The 21,525-nt window shown below is 42.5% G+C and overlaps 1 protein-coding gene and 1 pseudogene across 1 annotated transcript; one reads left to right on the plus strand and one right to left on the minus strand.

Moving 5' to 3' along the window:
- Positions 1–5,877: 5,877 nt before the first annotated feature.
- LOC135111331 (shematrin-like protein 1) lies at positions 5,878–6,889 on the minus strand. Its single transcript, XM_064024552.1, has 2 exons — positions 6,858–6,889; positions 5,878–6,655 (listed from the first exon to the last, which is right to left on the minus strand). The coding sequence occupies exons 1-2, from the start codon at positions 6,887–6,889 to the stop codon at positions 5,878–5,880; spliced, it is 810 nt and encodes a 269-aa protein (XP_063880622.1).
- Positions 6,890–17,223: 10,334 nt separating this feature from the next.
- LOC135111332 (cytochrome c oxidase subunit 1-like) lies at positions 17,224–21,224 on the plus strand (annotated as a pseudogene).
- The last annotated feature ends 301 nt before the right edge of the window (positions 21,225–21,525 follow it).

Consider the following 21,525-nt stretch of genomic DNA (forward strand, 5'->3'; position numbering starts at 1 on the left):
CGTGTGTGCATGCGTATCTGAAAGGAGAAAGAGAGAGAGAACAATTATTATTTTGCTGTGAAATATTACGACACAACATTACAACATAACAGCACGTGAATATTGAATGATGTATCCACCTACCCATCTGTCCCTATCCTACCTTAACTTAACCTAACCTAACCTATTTATCTACCCATCTATCTCTAACCAAACCTTACCAAACGTCCCTATCTACTCTTCTAATCTCTTTACCCATCCCAAGGCGCCCACAAAACTCAGCCTAACTACACATAACCTTACTTAACCTACCGTAACTAAACCCAACGTAACAATACTTACAATCTACTCACCCACACACCAACCACCCACCTAATCTACCTCTCTCCCCCACAGGCGCCCACACAGCTGCTGGTGGAGGTGCAGGAGGGGGCTGTACGTAGATGCAATACACCACATGACTTACTACACCTGGTCTGCACCTGGCAAACACTTCAGCTGGCAGTACCAGTTGGTGCCCGCTAGTGTGTGGACCTGCCGACAGAACGGAGCCTGCAGGTGTGTGTGTGGCAGGTGTGGGGTGCGTTGTGGAGGTTGGGAAGGGTCGTTGGGATGTAGGAGGATGTTGATTGGGCTAGGGGTTAGATAGATTGATAAATAGATAGATAGGTAGAAGGCAATTAACTAGGCAGACAGACAAATAGGTAGATAGAGAGATAAACTGATTGATAGACTGATTGATAGACTGGTGTGTGTGTGTGTGTGTGTGTGTGTGTGTGTGTGTGTGTGTGTGTTAACACTACTACTATTACTCTTACCACTACTACCAATTAAAACTACTATTTCTACATACGAATAACAAGGATAAATATATCAATAGTAGTAGTAGTAGTAGTAGTAGTAGTAGTAGTGGGCGGATGGAAGGGTGAGTAGCTGACTGACTGACTGACTGACTGGATATTTGACTGGCTGACTGAGCAACTGACTGTCTTACCGGCTTACTGACTGACTGACTGACTGGCTGGCTGGCTGGCTGGCTGAATGGATGGATGGATGGATGGATGGATGGATGGATGACTGACTGGCTCGCTGGCTGATTGGATATCTGACTGGCTGACTGAGCAACTGACTGTCTTACCGGCTTACTGACTGACTGACTGGCTGGCTGGCTGGCTGGCTGAATGGATGGATGGATGAATGGCTGACTGACTGGCTTGCTGGCTGACTGGATATCTGACTGGCTGACTGGGCAACTGTCTGTCTTACCGGCTTACTGACTGACCGACTGGCTGACTGACTGACTGACTGTTTGACTCGGTATCTGACTGGCTGACTGGGTAATTGACTGACTCACCGGCTTATTGACTGGATGACTGGTTGACTTACCGGATTACTGATTGATTGGCTGACTGGTTTACTGGCTGGTTGACTGGCTGACTGACTGACTGACTGGTGGAGATGCGACACGAGTAAAGTTTAAGACGGGACTGAGAGAGAGTGAGAAAGTGAGAGTGAGAGAGGGCACTGGGGTAAGAAGAGCAGGATGTGGGGTATGATGGGCAGCGTGGTTAGGTAGTTAAGGAATGGGAGAAAGGGAGAGGGAGAGGGAGGGGATGGGAGGGAGAGGGAGAGTGAAAGTGAGAGATGGTTGAGTTAGGTTGTTTGTTATTTCTTGTTATCTTTTTATGTTGTTGTTGTTCGTTCTCTCTCTCTCTCTCTCTCTCTCTCTCTCTCTCTCTCTCCGTGGGTTGAGGTGCCATTATATACGAAGTGTATGAGAGCAGAAATGGCTCACCAGAATATTATTTTTGTCCTTGATCTTCTCTTCAAGTGAGTCTTCCTTGTGGTGTGTTTAGGTTTTTTGTTGTTTTGTCGAAGCAGTAGTAGAAGTAGTAGTAGTAGTAGTAGTAGTAGTAGTAGCAGTATCACTTGTAGTAGTAGTAGTAGTAGTAGTAGTAGTAGTTGTATTATTATTATTATTATTATTATTATTATTAGTAGTAGTAGTAGTAGTAGTAGTAGTAGTAGTAGTAGTAGTAGCAGTAGTAGTAGTAGTAGTAGAAGTAGCAGTTGTTGTTGTTGTAGCACTACTAGTAGTAGTAGTAGTAGTTGTAGTAGTAATAGTAGTAGTAGTTGTAGTAGTTGTTGTTGTAGTAGTAATAGTAGTAAGAGTACTGTTGTCGTTACTAAAGCTACTCTGGAAAAACAGTACACACTAGCTTGAGTACATAAACACATACATACATACATACATACATACATACATGTCCACTCTACCTGTCTATACATACAACTAGTGTGAGGAGCTGCAGCACAACGGATAAAAACTCACCACTTTCAAAGCAAATAAGTAAATATAAATAAATAGTCATAATACTACAAAATGCAAGACATGCTCATGTGAAGAAAAATACCAGCTTTTGCCCCAATATATATATATATATATATATATATATATATATATATATATATATATATATATATATATATATATATATATATATATATATATATATATATATATATATTAACTCAGATTGATTGATTGATACATTTATTGTTGCATTAATAATGAAATACAACAAAGGAGGAGGACAGACCTTGCCACCCACCCCCTGGGCAAAGAGTTAAGGGTAGAGTATCAAAAATATAAAAATATAGTATACATTACAAGAATATAAGTAAATAAATCAATACAGATATTGCACTCCTTATTGTATAAATATCCTACAGTCTGGGAGCAACGTGGGATAGGGTTGGAGCGGTGACATAACAACGTTAATACAGGCCTCGGCTATACCTACACTTGTAAGAACCCCCAAGATCTTCCTGAGGTATGGAGTTGTAGGAGTCTGAGGATCATGATACAGGGGGGTCAGTGATCCCTTCAGAGAGTCGGAGCCCGTGCATAGCATCCGACCAACAGTAAGACAAGTAATTTCCTGTATCCTACACATAATACTCGGCAGGTGCAGTTCAGCTCTGAGGACCGCAATCCGGGCAGTGCTTGGGCATCCCAAAATTATTCTCATGGTTTCATGGGTGGCACTTAACTGTATTAAAATAGGGGCTACGTAGTCAATGAGGGACCGTACGATAGATATATGGAACATCCTTAGGACTGGAATGCGAGCCCCCAGGCCCCTGTTTGCTAGCAGCCGAAGTGGCGCTAGCCGTGGCAGACAGAGGTCTCGAACATAGTGCACAGCGTGGAGTGCCTTCCTGAAATATCAATCAATCAGTGGTAGGCGACCTCATTTGGCAGTGTGCTACGGGAGGACTGACTGATGGCTGTTGTACCGTCACCGACGTTTCCCTAACTTTGCAGGTTTGCCAGATCAAAACCTTCCGTGAAACACTCTTATGTGGTAACACTGCATTCTAGAGCTTTCAGTTAATGGAATTCGGAGTCCCTAACATTTGTTATATGCAGAAATCTAAGCCTTTCCTTGTTAACATGGACATCATAGTAAATTCTATGTTTTTTTTTTATTATTTGAATGCATAAACACATAAGTAAACACATGATTAGCCGAATCCTTTGTTAAGGTACCGGAGTAGTCGTAAGTGTGCCCCCTGCACACACGCGCGAGTTTTGAAGGGATGGAGGCCTCCTCACTCCTTGTGAGACCCTTCTGTGAAAATGAGAGTGTGGCTCTCCTCTCTGTCATTGAAGGGAGGCCTGTCGTTGTGTCCAAACGAAATAAGGACGAGTTGATGAGAGGGTGGACCAGGCATCAGCTGATCAGCTGACGACATTGTTGGAACACGCGGTGGTGCCGCTTCTTCCGTGTGAAGAGCGTATAGCTTGAGGTACCCAATATTTCGCAGTTCTTCTGCTTCCACTTATAAATAAACAAAATGCAATTCTTATTGTGATCACATAATTCTCGCTCATACGTTTTGCTTAACTGAACATGCTTTACGCTGCAAATAAACGTGACACCCTGCAGGAAAACATCACCTTATTTCTTCACTTCTACACTTAAGTCGTGTTTGTATCTTGAAATATTACCTCATATACGGGTCGAGGGGGACTGAAATTCACGTATCATACGCCAATGAGAATATACTAGCACTTCATTATGCATAAATTACTATATAATCCCTAATTATGCCCCAAGGGAAAGGTCTAAGGGAGGTCTCGAGGTACCTTGGATCTGCTAAGTTTTACTTGGAGGAAGATGTTGTGAGACGGGAATACCACCGTTAATCCAACGCCACATCGAGATCATATGGCGCCTGATGAGAATGAGATGAGAAGTGACGCCAGATATTGACGGATGGACACAGAAAGAGAGAGAGAGGGAGAGAGGGATTGAAGGAAAGAGAAAGAGATAGACAGACAGACAGACAGACTGATGGAGGAAGATATGAAATAAAGATGGAGAGAAGAAAGAAAAGAAAAAAAAAGATAAAGGAAAGGGAGAAGGGAAAGGAGATGGGGAAAGAAATGAGAGAGGGAAGAAAACATGAATTGAAATTAAAGGAATGAGAGAGAGAGAGAGAGAGAGAGAGAGAGAGAGAGAGAGAGAGAGAGAGAGAGAGAGAGAGAGAGAGAGAGAGAGAGAGAGAATATACAGAGACACACACACACACACACACACACACAAGATGCACGTGAACTGGAAAGAAGTCACCCTAAATGAGCAACCCGATAATTGCACGAATAAATGACTTCTCCGAGAATTGCAAGTAAGGAGTGAGTGGAGCGTCAGGAGAGGTGGCGGGGGACAGCAGGGAGGAAGGAAGGAGTTTGTTGGGGATCATTGTTTGTTGCTGGTTAATGATACTCTTTTACTGCCGCTCATGTATATGTACGGCGGGGACTGGCCAACGGCACCAAGAGAGGAGAGTGTGTGCAAGAACCGGATTTAGTTGATCCGTTCACTTGTGTGACGTCTCAGCGTCGTATTGTAAAGGTCTTGTAACTTTATTTATGATTTTCAGTGATAACAGTTACAGGAAAATTGTGTGACGTAGTATTCAGGGTGGCTCTTGTAGCGTTTGTGGTGAATATTTGTATCGGTAAAATTCATCTGGTCTACTGAAGAAAAGTAATAAATGTTATGTCAGTTAAAGAGTTAATGTTACCCTTTTACTGATATGTTCATCTTTAGTTCACTTTAAGAACTGTGTAAAAATTAACTGTTTGCACAAAATTACGGAGAAAGAGAGAGAGAATACTAGGTTAATTTGGTCTTTTCCAGGATACACAGCTATTTATTAGACTGCGTTTTTATGTAAGAGTCTCACTGGCCAACGGCGACAAAAATTAAAATAAAAGGGTCAGCTGAGGTGTCTGTCCCTAAAGGAAAGTGGTGACAGGATTATACAAAACTGAAGCAGTGTCTTGAAACTTTCCTCTTTAGACAATTGAAGTCATAGAAAAGGGGCAAATACAGAAGCAGGCAGGGAGTTCCTGACTTTACCGGAAAAATGGATGAATGATTAAGAATACTCGTTAATTCTTGCATTAGAGAGTTGGGCAGAGTAAGGATTAAAGGAAGAAAAAAGTTTTGTGCAGCGAGGTCGAGGGAGGAGGGGAGACATGCAATTAGCAACATCTGAAGAGCAATTAGGATGAGTAATTAGGATTAGGGTGCCCCACCCACCAACGTCCAATTGGAGCGTGCCCCACTCACCAACGTCCCACTGGAGGAGGGTGCCCCACCCACCAACGTCCAATTGGAGCGTGCCCCACTCACCAACGTCCCACTGGAGGAGGATGCCCCACCCACCAACGTCACATTGGAGCGTGCCCCACCCATCCCCGTACCACTGGACCGGGTAGCCCCATCCATCCCCGTACCACTGGACGGGGGTGCCCCATCCATCCCCGTACCACTGGACGGGGGTGCCCCATCCATCCCCGTACCACTGGACCGGGTAGCCCCATCAATCCCCGTACCACTGGACGGGGGTGCCCCACCCATCCCCGTACCACTGGACCGGGTAGCCCCATCCATCCCCGTACCACTGGACGGGGGTGCCCCACCCATCCCCGTACCACTGGACCGGGTAGCCCCATCCATCCCCGTACCACTGGACGGGGGTGCCCCACCCATCCCCGTACCACTGGACCGGGTAGCCCCATCCATCCCCGTACCACTGGACGGGGGTGCCCCACCCATCCCCGTACCACTGGACCGGGTAGCCCCATCCATCCCCGTACCACTGGACGGGGGTGCCCCACCCATCCCCGTACCACTGGACCGGGTAGCCCCATCCATCCCCGTACCACTGGACGGGGGTGCCCCACCCATCCCCGTACCACTGGACCGGGTAGCCCCATCCATCCCCGTACCACTGGACGGGGGTGCCCCACCCATCCCCGTACCACTGGACCGGGTAGCCCCATCCATCCCCGTACCACTGGACGTGGGTGCCCCACCCATCCCCGTACCACTGGACGGGGATGCCCCACCCATCACCGTACCACTGGACGGGGGTGCCCCACCCATCCCCATACCACTGGACAGGGGTGCCCCATCCATCCCCGTACCACTGGATAGGGGTTCCCCACCCAACCCTGTGCCACTGGACGGGGGTGCCCCACCCACCACCGTGCCACTGGAAGGGGCTGCCCCACCCACCACCACCGTGCCACTGGACGGGGGGTGCCCCACCCACCACCGTGCCACTGGACAGGGGTGCCCCACCCACCGACGTCCCACTGGAGGGGATGCCTCATCCACCAACGTCCCACTAGAGAAGATGCCCCACCCACCACCGTGTCACTGGACGGGGGTGCCCCACCCACCACCACCGTGCCACTGGACGGGGGTGCCCCACCCACCACCGTGTCACTGGACGGGGGTGTCCCACCCACCACCACCGTGCCACTGGACGGGGTGCCCCACCCACCACCGTGTCACTGGACGGGGGTGCCCCACCCACCCACCACCATGCCACTGGACGGGGGTGCCCCACCCACCACCACCGTGTCACTGGACGGGTGTGCCCTACCCACCACCACCGTGCCACTGGACGGGGGTGCCCCACCCACCACCACCGTGTCACTGGACGGGTGTGCCCTACCCACCACCACCGTGTCACTGGACGGGGGTGCCCCACCCACCACCACCGTGTCACTGGACGGGGGTGCCCCACCCACCACCACCGTGTCACTGGACGGGTGTGCCCTACCCACCACCACCGTGCCACTGGACGGGGGTGCCCCACCCACCACCACCGTGTCACTGGACGGGTGTGCCCTACCCACCACCACCGTGTCACTGGACGGGGGTGCCCCACCCACCACCACCGTGCCACTGTACGGGGGTGCCCCACCCACCACCACCGTGCCACTGTACGGGGGTGCCCCACCCACCACCGTGCCACTGGGCGGTTGTTCCCAACCTTCCACCGTGCCACTTGTCGGGTTAGGTTAGTTTAGTAAAGGTCAGGTTAGTTTAGATTAGGTTAAGTTTGGTTAATGCGTTAGACTTGTTTAGGTCATGTTAGATTAGGTCTGGTCAGGTTAGATTAGAGTAGGATAGGTTAGGTCAGGTTAGGTTAGCTTAGGATAGATTATGTGATGTTAGGTTAGGTTGGTTAGGTTAGTGGTTTAAACCAGGTTAAGTCAGGTTATGTTATGTTATGTTATGTTATGTTATGTTATGTTATGTTATGTTATGTTATGTTATGTTATGTTATGTTATGTTATGTTATGTTAGGTTAGGTTAGGTTAGGTTAGGTTAGGTTAGGTTAGGTTAGGTCTGGTTAGGTTAGATTAGCGTATGATACGAGTAGGTTAGGTTAGGTTAGGTTATGTTAGGTCTGGTTAGGTTAGATTAGCGTATGATAGGTTAGGTTAGCTTAGACTTAGACGTTAGGTTAGGTTAGACTAACGCGTTAAACTAGTTTAGGTCAGGTTAGGTTAGGTCTGATGAGGTTAGGTTAGCATAGGATAGGTTAGGTCAAGTTAGGTTAGGTTAGACTAGTTAGGTTAGGTTAGATTAGGTTAGGTTAGCTTAGACTAGTTAAGTCAGGTTAGGTGACGTCTGGTCAGATGTGATTCGTGTAGGATAGATTAGGTCAGGTTAGCCGAGCGGTTATGTTAGTTCAGGTTAGGTTTGATTAGGCCGGTGAGTTAGGTTAGATTTGATTAGCTTAGCCTTTATGTTAGGTTAGGCGAAAGCGTTAGAGAAGGTTAGGTTACGTCAGCGGTAAAGTCACGTTAGGCTTGATTATGCCAGCACTTTGCGTTAGGCTGGGCTAGCGCGTGACTAGTTTAGGTTTGGTTAGGTTAGGTCAGGTTAGCTTAGGATAAATTAGGTCAGGTTAGGTTACTTTAGAATAGGTTAGGTTAGGTTAGGTTAGGTTAGGTTAGGTTAGGTTAGGTTAGGTTAGGTTAGGTTAGGTTAAGTTAGGTTAGGTTAGGTTAGGTTAGGTTAGCTTTGATAAGTGCGAGACGAAAGAGGAGCAAGGAAAATCGGTGGACAGGGTATGAGGAAGAAAGTGACCAGATGGAGGCCCGGAAGACTTGTTTACTTGTCCTGCTGGATGGCTGTTTCCCACCCCCTTTGTCCTGCTGGACAAGTGTCCGCCATCACCACCTGTCCTGCTGTATGGATCCCCCACCCCACCTCTCCTGCTGGAAGGGTGTCTGCCACCACCAGCTGTCCTGCTCAATGGGTGTCCCTCACCAAACCTGTCCTGCTGGAAGGCTGTCTGCCGCCATCACCACCTGCCCTGCAGGGCAGACATCATGACCTCCACCTGTTCTGCAGGGCAAACGCCCACGACCTCCACCTGTCATGCAAGGCAGACATCCACGACCTCCACCTGTCATGCAAGGCAGACATCCACGACCTCCACCTGTCATGCAAGGCAGACATCCACGACCTCCACCTGTCATGCAAGGCAGACATCCACGACCTCCACCTGTCATGCAAGGCAGACATCCACGACCTCCACCTGTCATGCAAGGCAGACATCCACGACCTCCACCTGTCATGCAAGGCTGACATCCACGACCTCCACCTGTCATGCAAGGCTGACGTCCATGAGCTCCACCTGTCATGCAAGGCTGACGTCCATGAGTTCCACCTGTCATGCAAGGCTGACGTGCATGAGCTCCACCTGTTCAGCAGGACAAGCTCCAGCCATCCTGCAGGACGGATGTTGAACACCACTTGTTCTGCACGATGGACGCCTGCCACCTCTACTCCTGCAAGACTGTACATTTCCGGCTGGTGTTTTCAACACTTGGATGGTAACAGTTACCTGTATTTTTGCGTGCATCTTGTGACTTGTGTATTTTCTACTAGACAATATGTCCTGGACCTCAAGGATAAGGTGCTGGTCAGCTACACAGTACTGTGGGAGAAACTGGACGGTTGTCGCCAAGACGAATGCAGCTGGCATTGAGCATGACAGAATTACCCTTGTCACGCTAAGCAATGCCACTGGTTAATCTATTCCTTTAATTTTCTTTAAGTACTTTCAGTGCATCATGTTATTCATTCAGGCTCTCCTGGGGTTTTTGGTATTCATTATTTAAAAAAAAAAACTAGTTATTGTTTGCTTCATAATTAAAATAAAAAGGTACAGTCTTCTCTCCTGCGCCATCAGGCGATCCACTCTTCATTTTAGAGGACGGTTGACTCACGCGTCACTCTGGTAAAACCTCAATCCATCACAAAATTGTCAGGTTTCAGAGCGAGCACCCTGACTAATGTTGTGACTCAAGTGGGCCTCTATCAAAGTCAGGGGGTAACCTCGAGGACCTCACATTCGCGAACACACCCTTGGCTAATGGAATCTTCTTTACGCTCACGGGGCTGGTGGCTAGGGAAAGCACAGCCTAAGTTAGATAAGATCCCTGTGTTACTCGTGAATGTTTGGCTCCTGTGGCTGCGTGAATTTGTACGACTTTTTCGCTGGATTAGGTGCATACATAAACACACACACACACACACACACTCTCTCTCTCTCTCTCTCTCTCTCTCTCTCTCTCTCTCTCTCTCTCTCTCTCTCTCTCTCTCTCTCTCTCATTTTTTTGCTCACTATTACTCTCTCACTCTTACTCTGTGTTGTACAATGGTTGCAATATTCATGAAAATGAAACTGGTCTGACATTATTGTAATTATTGTTATTATTATTATTATTATTATTATTATTATTATTATTATTATTATTATTATTATTATTGTTATTACTATTATTATCATCAGTATTATTATTACTATTATTATTATCATTATTATTATTATCATTATTATTATTGTCATTATCATCACTACTACTCCTATAAATAGCGTCATTATTATTGTCAGCGCTAGTATTGCCAGCACGATATATTCATTATTAGTCTCACACTGTAATACATTACATACACTACACATGACATGTAATCTGTTCAAAGTGAGGCAGAATTTGTCATAACGAACAAAATAATAAAATGAAAACTGTTTCTAATTACGTTATTGTTGCTTGCTGCAATGCTCTCTCTGGCTGCATTTCATGCCGCGTTTTATCATTGATGCCAAAAACGTCACACCTTTGCACTTCCTTTGTTACCTCAGCGTTGAGAGAGAGAGAGAGAGAGAGAGAGAGAGAGAGAGAGAGAGAGAGAGAGAGAGAGAGAGAGAGAGAGAGAGAGAGAGAGAGAGAGAGAGAGAGACATCATTTGGAGTAAAATAATGCTTGATTCTGTTATTGAAAATAATTTATGAATTGAAAACCAACATTTTAAAACCTGAATTTTTACACAATCTGCAATTGCAATGAGGCTTAAAAACATCACACGACAGAAAAGTTATTTCAATAATTTCACAGGAAAAGTTTTATATATTGCTCTGTCGCTCACATTCATTCTCTTGCCTCGTTCAGTTATTCTCATTATTTATCATCGTGTGGTTTCCCACACTATACTATTTTTCTGTAATAAATACACTGGACTATATGTACCATTATACAAGCGCGTGTCTATTCTTTACATGATTTTACTAATCAAATATTGAGATTCTTTTCTATTTCACACACACACACACACACACACACACACACACACACACACACACACACACACACACACACACATGATGGCTAGCCAAGACAACGAGTCTACGTGTTTAATTTCTATCACAAGCACTGCCTTACATCACACCCTCAAGACTACTAAGTGACAGCGAATTGATCACTAATGAATACATTTCCCATGGCTAGCTTCGTTGTGTGTGTGTGTGTGTGTGTGTGTGTGTGTGTGTGTGTGTGTGTGTGTGTAAAATAGTAATAATAATATTCGGTTTATTAATCTTGAAGTTTTACAACTGAAAATCCTCATGTTATGTACTTATATTAAATACTAACATACATACAATATTTTAAGTATATATTTAAGCCTAAGGAAGTATCTTATAATTCGATGCAGTGGCTGCCAGATGGCGTCGGTCAACCTACTAGCTAGGCCCTGACCATCCCGTGTGTACTTTTTTCTTTTCCGAGTTTGTTTCTCCTACCTAGCAGCGCGTCAAATCTTTCGACTTACACCAGGTACCTAATCACTGCTAGGTGAACAGGGGCTACACTGTAAACAAGTCCGCCATAAAACTTCTGACCTGACCCGGGATTCGAACCCAGGCCCTCCCGATTGTGAAACAGGCGCGCTAACAACTGCTCTACCAGACCTTCAGTGTGTGTGTGTGTGTGCGTGTGTGTGTGAACAGAAGGGCAGTAGCGGAAGGGCGGCGGTGGGTTGAAGGTCGCTCAGTTAAGTGGAGTGATTCACATAAATAAATAAAGACAGACAAGGTCAGATAAGCACAACAAAGGCCTCGTTACTGCTTGTTAAGGATAAAGGCCAATAAAGAGAATAAGCTTGCAGCTCAGCAAACACGACCAGTCTTTGAGCGGCGGGCGGGAGGCAGGACATGGATCGGGCTAAAGCCTGCTGAATCCTCGGCACACAGCCGGTGTATTGATAGCACACGTCCCCAACAGATAAATTATCAAAACCAGATAATTCCACTAATAGATTGGCTTCTAACTTGCACGAGGAAGCTGAAAGCGTAAATAAAGATAAACTAAAGTGGACGGCGATAGGCTCAAAGTGCGCTATAAATATGTACCTGCAGGTGCTGCTAAAAATACACACAAGACTTGTATTGCCAAACATGTACCGTGCATGTAAAAGCAAATGAAACTTGAAAACATGAAAAATCAAAACTAAATCATTGTGTAATTAAAACAGCCGAATAAAACTAATCAAAAGTACAAAAGCGTAGTAGGTACTCAATTACAACCTTTGCTGTTCACAATTATTTAAAACTATAAATGTAAAAGATGATAGAAAACTAAACAAGTAAACCTTAAAATTTGAAACATGAAAACTAAAGCATGATCTTGAAATAAGATTATAGAAAAATGGTAACACGACAGCAAGCAGAAGTTAGAATAAATACAAGCGTCATAAAATACACACCAATGTAACACGAAACATAAGCAAAGAAATAAGGGAAATTTTCAGAGCATCAGACTAGCAGGGTGAGAATAAAACAGTCATAGATGCTCAAATTAAACAGAGCATTTTGTCTGTAACAAGTATTACAGTATTAAACTAGTAGTGTCACGACTACACTTCCAGAATTTGACTGATAACTCTGCGGACCACCTCATTCGTGAACCTTCCACTAAATAAATCATTCATGTCAGAAAAACTGAGTGTCGCGTGTATGTTGTGTGAGACTGCATTGTTGTGTGACGTGTGTGTTGTGTGAGACTGCATTGTTGTGTGACGTGTGTGTTGTGTGAGACTGCATTGTTGTGTGACGTGTGTGTTGTGTGAGACTGCATTGTTGTGTGACGTGTGTGTTGTGTGAGACTGCATTGTTGTGTGACGTGTATGTTGTGTGAGACTGCATTGTTGTGTGACGTGTGTGTTGTGTGAGACTGCATTATTGTGTGACGTGTGTGTTGTGTGAGACTGCATTGTTATGTGACGTGTATGTTGTATGAGACTGCATTGTTGTGTGACGTGTGTGTTGTGTGAGACTGCATTGTTGTGTGACGTGTGTGTTGTGTGAGACTGCATTGTTGTGTGACGTGTGTGTTGTGTGAGACTGCATTGTTGTGTGATGTGTGTGTTGTGTGAGACTGCATTGTTGTGTGACGTGTGTGTTGTGTGAGACTGCATTGTTGTGTGACGTGTGTGTTGTGTGAGACTGCATTGTTGTGTGATGTGTGTGTTGTGTGAGACTGCATTGTTGTGTGACGTGTGTGTTGTGTGAGACTGCATTGTTGTGTGACGTGTACCTCACCTTGCTTCTTACAACCGTCCAAAGACAAGCAGCCTTGGTAAAAATTAATCAGGAAATTATAGTCAGCACAATTTGTCATAAATGTTCCAGTGCCATCTAAGTCATCTTCCTGTCACTTTTTCTCTTGACAGTATGCATAAAGCATACTTTATTTATCAATAAGTGAACAGATATTACGTGGCTGCATTACTGAGCAGCAGCACCGTGGCATCACAATGGAGCCTCCAGCGTGAGAGTTATTTCTCAAGTGATACTGAAAGCATGGAGCCATTTCACACACCTACAATAAAATGGCATTTTATAAACATGACTGATTCATAATAATGAAAGGCATGCCCAACTCAAAACAATTTCCAACAGACTAACACATTATAGTTTTGCTGTTTCTTTTTGGTTAATGTGGAGTTACAACATCTTACAAATACAAAATTGCTACAGGAATTTTGCAAAGAATGCAAATGCAAAGAATGCAAATGTAACAAATTATTTTTTACTTTTCTTTTATTTAACTGAGTATTGAAAACCACAGAGGTCTTTTATTTGTTTTGTTGAGGCCATGTAACACACAGGTTTGCACTCAACCAGGAGGTAATGAAGTGTTGTAAAACATTAGGCTTCCCTTTTATTTACCCTTAGTCTAATTATTATAACAGCACTGTAGTCTTTGGCGGGACTTTACCCTTGCACCGGGAGAACCTGAAGGCAAGTGAGGAAGACGCATAGCAAACAACGCTGGATCCTGGGGCCTGGATCACTGGAGTCGGTGCCTTGGCTAACAAACCAACAACGCCAGACTGCGTTGACTCTTCTGCGTCGTTTGGACTTAATACATTGAAATTCCAAACCTCTCACTTTGTAACACTCACGGTTTTGCTGGTACATCTCACTTCCTTTTATATATTCATATATTTAGTGTTTTTATTGTTATTTTTTTTTAACCATACCATAATTTTGTTTCTAATCTCAATATTTTATCCTATTATCTTTGCTACTTTGAAAATTTTGTGGCTGCGCCATATGACCGCGGTGTTATGGCGCCATGAATCAAATCCTTGAGTCACTCAGGCAAATTACGTCATAAGAGAAAGGGTTGGAGTAAAATAATAATGTTGAAGAGACACCAACTCGCCCAGCAGTATGCCTGGCAGCAGTACCACGCATGCCGGAAAGGACTGTGGTCTACACAGTAGCCTCAACAGTGAACACCACTGCTCCAGTAGTAATAAACACTTGCAAAGCTAAAAGTTTCTCTCAAAGTAAAGATTACTTTCAGAATTGCTCCAAACTCATAAAATGACTCTTAAAGTTGCGAGTTGCTCCTACAAGTGCTCTCAAAGAGAGCCAAACATGAAAGTGCCTTGGTGGGATTTTTATCTTGTTAAGAGTGAAGTTTGTTTTGTCGACAAAGGCGGAATATACGTACATACATGCAGACACATCTGTGTGTGGGTGTGTGTGTGTGTGTGTGTGTGTGTGTGTGTGTGTGTATGTATGTATATATATATATATATATATATATATATATATATATATATATATATATATATATATATATATATATATATATATATATATATATATATATATATATATATATATATATATATATATATATATATATATATATATATATATATATATATATATATATGAGAGAGAGAGAGAGAGAGAGAGAGAGAGAGAGAGAGAGAGAGAGAGAGAGAGAGAGAGAGAGAGAGAGAGAGAGAGAGAGAGAGAGAGAGAGAGAGAGAGAGAGAGAGAGAGAGAGATGTACTGTGCATGTTAATTTAGATGGTGAACAATGTATGCCCATGCAGTCTTTTGATTGGCGGTCACTCCCGGATCATAGTTGTGCTTTGTTGTATTGTTTTCTTTGTTCTGTGAGGTTTACAGGGAGTAACGTTTCATAGCTGCACTAATTTCTTTCACTGTTGAACCGGCAGCCGTCCTCTCCATCCATCTTGAGAAGACAAGCGGCATGTTGGCCAGGCAGGGAGGGCGGCGCTTAGTTTACATCCGCCAAATTATCGACATGTCCACTAATGACATATCGCTCTTAATAATGCTCAGAAATAGTCTATAATTACTTAGAAATATTAAAGATTGATTCACAAACATAAACTACCACCAAAAGAGTGACATCTTCTTAGATCTGATTCAAAATGATGCTGCTAAATTTTGAAAAACCGCTACTTTATCGGCTTTTCTACTGCTAGGAGTAACTTTTACTCTGAAAGTAAAAGCTGCTTTTAGGAACAACATCCAAAAGCAAAGTGGAGGATAAAAGCACTTCTAGGAGTTGTTGTAGAAGTATTCCTGGGAGTCTTTATTAATACGGGCCCTGGTCTTCTACACCAGCTGAACATCACTGTTTTATTAATTTTCCTAATCACTTCACTGACCTCATCAAGGTCTGCCTGGCTGCACATGCAGCCTTCTCAGTGATCTGGGAATGTGGGAAAAAAATGTGTCATCACACTACTCAAGCCACACCGGTAGAACGTTCAGTACTAACTTGTCTGGTCTCCACAGCTACCTTAATGATGTTTATCTATCTCTTATGTGCAGGAAATAAAGCCTACAGCATTTAATAACAATGACAAGTGATTTAAGGTGAGGATGGAGAGCTCCTCGTACGTGACAGTGACAGTGTTCCCATCATTTACACTGCCTGTTATTTAAATTCAAGCAACATTACCTCGGTCAACATGTCACCAGCCTTTCACATACATCTTCTGGCGTCAGTGGGCAATACATGGAATCTCACCACCTGCAGAGTACTCTTCATTTTACCAAAGATGCAGCAGCCGCTCTTGCCTGTACACTGTGCAGGGAATAATTTTTTGATCCGGGTAACGTCCGCTCCTCTCCCACCATTCAGCTGTTGGTGACCGACGTGGCATCTGTTGCTATCTAAACTCACTAGTCTAATCCTGCAGCCCTTCCACTGAAGCCGCATATCCTATCATGTAGAATTCTTTGGTTTGTTTATTCCCGCACACATAATATACCCGCTTCTCCAACCGGAGGCGGCCACGTCCCCTCCTGTTCTACTCGCCCACATTCACTGCCAGGGAGTGGCTGGCAACGCGGAATACAATGGAATTAATTTATTGCATTTTTTTTTCTTTATAGACTTTATAGACAAAGTGCAGGGATAGTGTGGATTGATTTGTCTGGAGATCATATGCCTCGAGAACTGTGAGTGTAGCAATGTATCCCTCACGTCTCACATCCCTAATGCAGTGTCATCTGTCTGGAAGAGAATCAAGTTTGTGATGTACAGCAGGATTTCGTGTCATATCTGCTGACTAAGACCAGTCTCATTGCTAACGTCAGGCGTTCGTCCAGTTGGGATCTTTCTCTCCAGATAGAAAAAAAAAAACTTTCTTTGCTTTTCCTTCACAAGACAGTGTAAGGATGGGAGTAATCTAACCGGACTCTGTGTAACAAACATCATTACATGTTGGCATCCTGACATCAAGAAGTCTTTTTAATGCACCCTGCATACATTTCTAACGACAAGTTTTAAATCTCCATTCAGCCAAGACTCGCTTCAGGATACACTTTTTTTTCTTTAAGAACGATAAATATTTTATAGGTGTGACATTTTGATGTCAATATGAGCTCTGAGTGCCGCAAAAACTGAGCCACCACCAAGCCCGCTGTTTGAATTGGTGTTTTATCATCTAAAATGCGCCAAACAAATAAAGACATTTGTTTTGGATTGATTGATTTTCATACCATATTCATCACAAAATCTTTTCACTACCAAAGTTTTTATTTCATTTTTTTTTTCTCTTGTGGTCGCGAGCAACACAGTGTCATCCATCATAACGAGAATGTGCAGCCAAGATACAAACCCGTCGTCACCACAGCTCGCCTTCACTCTCTTTGTTAACTCATTAACGTATAGGATGAATAACAAGCAGGATGTGGGGGAGCCTTGGCGCACACTCATCGAGGCTGTCAACACCGATGTACCCAACACACTCAGTCACACGATACATCGCAGCCACGGCCACCAACATTACCAAGACACACCCTAACCCTTGTACCACTTCAAGTAGCTTCCTCTGGGCACGCAGGCTCATAAGCTTGGCTAAAATCAATTAAAATCACATGTAAAGTTTTTTTTTTTTTTTTTATGGTATAAGCAGTGAGGGATCGAAGCAGCACAGTGTATTCGATGCAACCTCTGCCACACTGCGCCCCGGCTGCATATTTCCGGTCTGGAAGAGTAGGTTCCAGTCATTCTTGAACACGCTATATTAGGTTAGGCTAGCAGTAGGTTAGGCTTTGATCAGGATAAATTCATGGACTATCTTAGTGTGAGAATCACAGTGTGAGTGTTTCCGAGCACATCCTGTGGCTAGTTTCGGAGCTACAGCCGAGCTTCTTGGCAGGCGTGCGTGTAATTCCCTTACACTTCTGGAAAATGCTCCCCGGCTTGCTTCCGGTGTGGTACGAACCACCGTCCCAGGCGGCAGCACAGTACCATGTCATGCAATGTCGCCAAACTATCAATGATACTTATGCCCCTAAAATTAGCTGGTTCGCTCCTATCGCCACACTTGAATATACAAACTTTGCACTAGTCCATTCCTCCGGGCAGCTACCGGATGTACAAATGGTGTTGAACAATGTTGTGGTCATAAGGATCCAGCGGCGTGGTAATGACTGGAATGCACCTGAAGGAACACCATCTGGGCCGCAGGCTTTATTTGTTTATTATTATTTGTTTATTTGTTCGTTGACTTCATCGGCTGAGTATGATGGGAATGTTTACATGTATGTCAGTAGAGTCAAGACTGATTTCATTATCCATGGGTGGATTCATAACACTCATAAAAATCTTTAAACTCGTCATCTGATAGGGTGACAACAAATTTATCATCGTTATTCTGTTCCATTGCCATTCACAGTTAACAGCTTGCCATACGCCTCTGTCATCGTGACGTGTGCAATCCTGTCCCACCTTGCCAGCCTTGTGTGTTCCCTGTCTTGTGTTGTCACCACACGACTCGCTCTGGCACACTCATCACACTCATGAAGTGAAGTTCATGCTGAGGTAATGTTCACCTTTGAACCATCACGCTTCAACCTCAACTTCCTTCTCCCTTCCACCTGTCACCCTTCTCAGGATAGTCCTGATAGTCCTCATAGTCATGACAGTCCCCACCCCCAACCCCCCAAAAAAGAAAACAATAATAAGCTTCCAAGCAAGCCTCATCGCCATGGACTCAAAAACTGTGACGCAGCGCAACACGTATCATGCCACTGTGACGTAACAATGCGTCACCCAAAAACAACACCCCCCCCCACAGGTGTTGTACACTGAGTACCTACCGTATGCGCATAATTTACTTATTCCATAACAAGCCGCTCTTAATAACATATATATATATATATATATATATATATATATATATATATATATATATATATATATATATATATATATATATATATATATATATATATATATATATATATATATATATATATATATATATATATATATATATATATATATATATATATATATATATATATATATATATATATATATATATATATATATATATATATATATATATATATATATATATATATTCCTAAATACTCAGAGAAATACACATTCTCTTCATATAAACTTGAAATGTCACTAATATTTTCGTCCTCTTATATTAATTAGTCTTTCCTATGTATCACTTGCTTTCATTTTTTTTTATTTTCTTATTTGTACTATATATTTTAGGCATTTTTTATTTGATTTTTTTTATATCTTTTTTTTTTTTATGTTAATATAGTTCCTGACTTAAAAGGGTAGCTTTGATAGAGCTAATAATGCATTTCTTATACTTATATCATTTACAGCGAATTTACACCGCTCCTTTAAAGATCAAAACTTTATGTGCGCTATACACCAACAAATAATATTTTCAAAGATAAGCTAAGTTAATGGGCTCATACCCCGTAAATGAAAGCTTCAACCTTTCTCTTTTTAATGACATTTCCAGTTTCCTACCTATTATTTTTCTGTACTTTACTAACAGGTATCTTTTTCATTTATTTCTTCTCCTTCTTGGTTTGGGGTTTGACTCGGGCTGGAACTAAATCTTTTATCATTTATTCCTCTCATTGCAACTAAATTATGCCCGTATCTAACTGAAGCTGCAATTGAATATTTTCTAATTCAAGCTCTAGCATCTACTATCTTAATTCTCTCTCTCTCTCTCTCTCTCTCTCTCTCTCTCTCTCTCTCTCTCTCTCTCTCTCTCTCTCTCTCTCTCTCTCTCTCTATATATATATATATATATACTCGAGTGACTTTTCTTATTCTTTAATTACTATATCTTTACTTTTAAAATTAGGAGCAACTCCGGTACATTTTTGGCTTCCCCAAATTATTGAAGGATTGTCTTGACCTCAAACTTTTATTCTTTTAACAATCCAAAAAATAGCTCCTATGTTTTTAATTCCCTATTTACCCTACACTTCAAACTTAGTAACCTCAATTACTTTAGCAGCACTTAGATCTTCTTCAGCCTTAGGTGGCTAAAATGTTACAAAACTACGTAAACTTATCGCCTTCTCTTCAATTAACCATATATCTTAATACTTATTGTTATATCAATCAGTGACAGTTATATAATATGACTCATTTACTTTATCTTTTACTCTTTTATTTCAGGCTCTGTGATTATTTTACTCTTTATTACTCAGTCTTCATCAGTTTCCGTTATAATAATTCAAAACAAAAGGAAGATTGCCCTAAAACCTTTTTTTTACCAATAAATCTCTTATCTTTAGGAGGTCTTCCTCCCTTTTTGGGATTTACACCTAAATGAATTGTAATTCAACTACTCTCTTCTAAAATAATAATTTTCTCTTTTTTAATTCTTTTTTTTTTTTTAAGTCTTATCACTCTTTATTTCTATCTACGTCTCTTTGTTCCAATAATGCCATTATCTTTTCCTTCATTTACCACTTCCCTTAAAATTAAACCATTGGTAACATTTTCTCCTATCTTAACCTTCGTTACTTTCATTAACATGTTTGGAATATGTTTTCCTATTCCATATTTAGCCTAGGATTTTAAGTTATATTAAACTTCAAAGCCTTCAAAGCCAAAACAAAAAAAGAAATCTCTTTTAAAATCCTAAGTTCGAGTGTTTCCACACATCTTTAGATTTGCAATCTAATATTATTTATATTTTACTATAGAACCTAATAAGAAAGTTTTTACCTTGTTTTTAGATTTGCAATGTAACGCCTGCACTTCTCAGCCATCTTATTATGCAACGATGATTCTTTTCTACAAATCATAAAGACATTGGTACGCTATTTCATTTTTGGAGCATGGTCTGGTATAGTAGGAACCTCGTTAAGTATAATTATTCGAGCCGAATCAGGTCAGCCAGGCACATTTATTGGCAACGATCAAATTTACAGTGTTGTAGTTACCGCCCATGCCTTTGTTATAACCTTCTTCATAGTTATACCAATAACTAATTGGTAATTGACTAGTACCTCTTATATAAGGAGCCCCTGATATAGCGTTCCCTTATATAAATAACATAAGATTCTGACTTTTGCCTCCTTCTTTAACTCTTCTTCTAATAAGAGGTATAGTGGAAAGAGGAGCTGGTACAGGTTGAACTGTTTAGCCTCCTTTAGCAGCAGCTATTGCCCATGCAGGAGCAGCAGTTGATCTTGGTATTTTTTCTCTTCATCTTGCTGGTGTGTCCTCAATTCTTGGAGCAGTTAGTTTTATCACTACTGTAATTAACATACGATCCTTTGGAATAAGAATAAATCAAATACCTTTGTTTGTATGAACTGTTTTTATTACTGCCATTCTCTTACTTTCATCCTTACCTGTATCAGCAGGAGCAATCACTATGATTTTAACTAACCGAAATCTTAATACATCTTTCTTTGACCCCGCTGGAGGTGGTGATCCTGTTTTATAGCAATATCTATTTTGATTTTTTGGTCACCCTGAAGTTTATATTCTCATTTTACCAGCCTTTGGAGTAATTTCCCATATTGTGAGACAAGAATTCGGGAAAAAAAGAATCATTCGGTGCATTAGGTATGATCTGTGCTATAATGGCTACTGGAATTTTAAGATTTATCCTCTGAGTTCACCATACATTTACAGTAGGTATAGTCGTTGATACACGAGCTTACTTCACATCAGCCACAACAATTACTGCTGTTCCTACAGGTATTAAAATTTTCAGATGACTTAGAACCCTACTTGGAACACAA

The sequence above is a fragment of the Scylla paramamosain genome, chromosome 21, assembly GCF_035594125.1.
Source record: "Scylla paramamosain isolate STU-SP2022 chromosome 21, ASM3559412v1, whole genome shotgun sequence".
Lineage (NCBI taxonomy): Eukaryota > Metazoa > Arthropoda > Malacostraca > Decapoda > Portunidae > Scylla > Scylla paramamosain.

What these genes read in the sequence shown, in the direction of transcription:
- LOC135111331 (XM_064024552.1), bottom strand. Translation starts at nt 6,889, where the DNA reads ATGGTGGTGGGTGGGTGGGGCACCCCCGTCCA. An exon ending in GGGTGGGGCACCCCCGTCCA is followed by an intron (nt 6,656 to 6,857) that starts GTGACACGGTGG and finishes CATCCCCTCCAG; the next exon opens with TGGGACGTCGGTGGGTGGGG.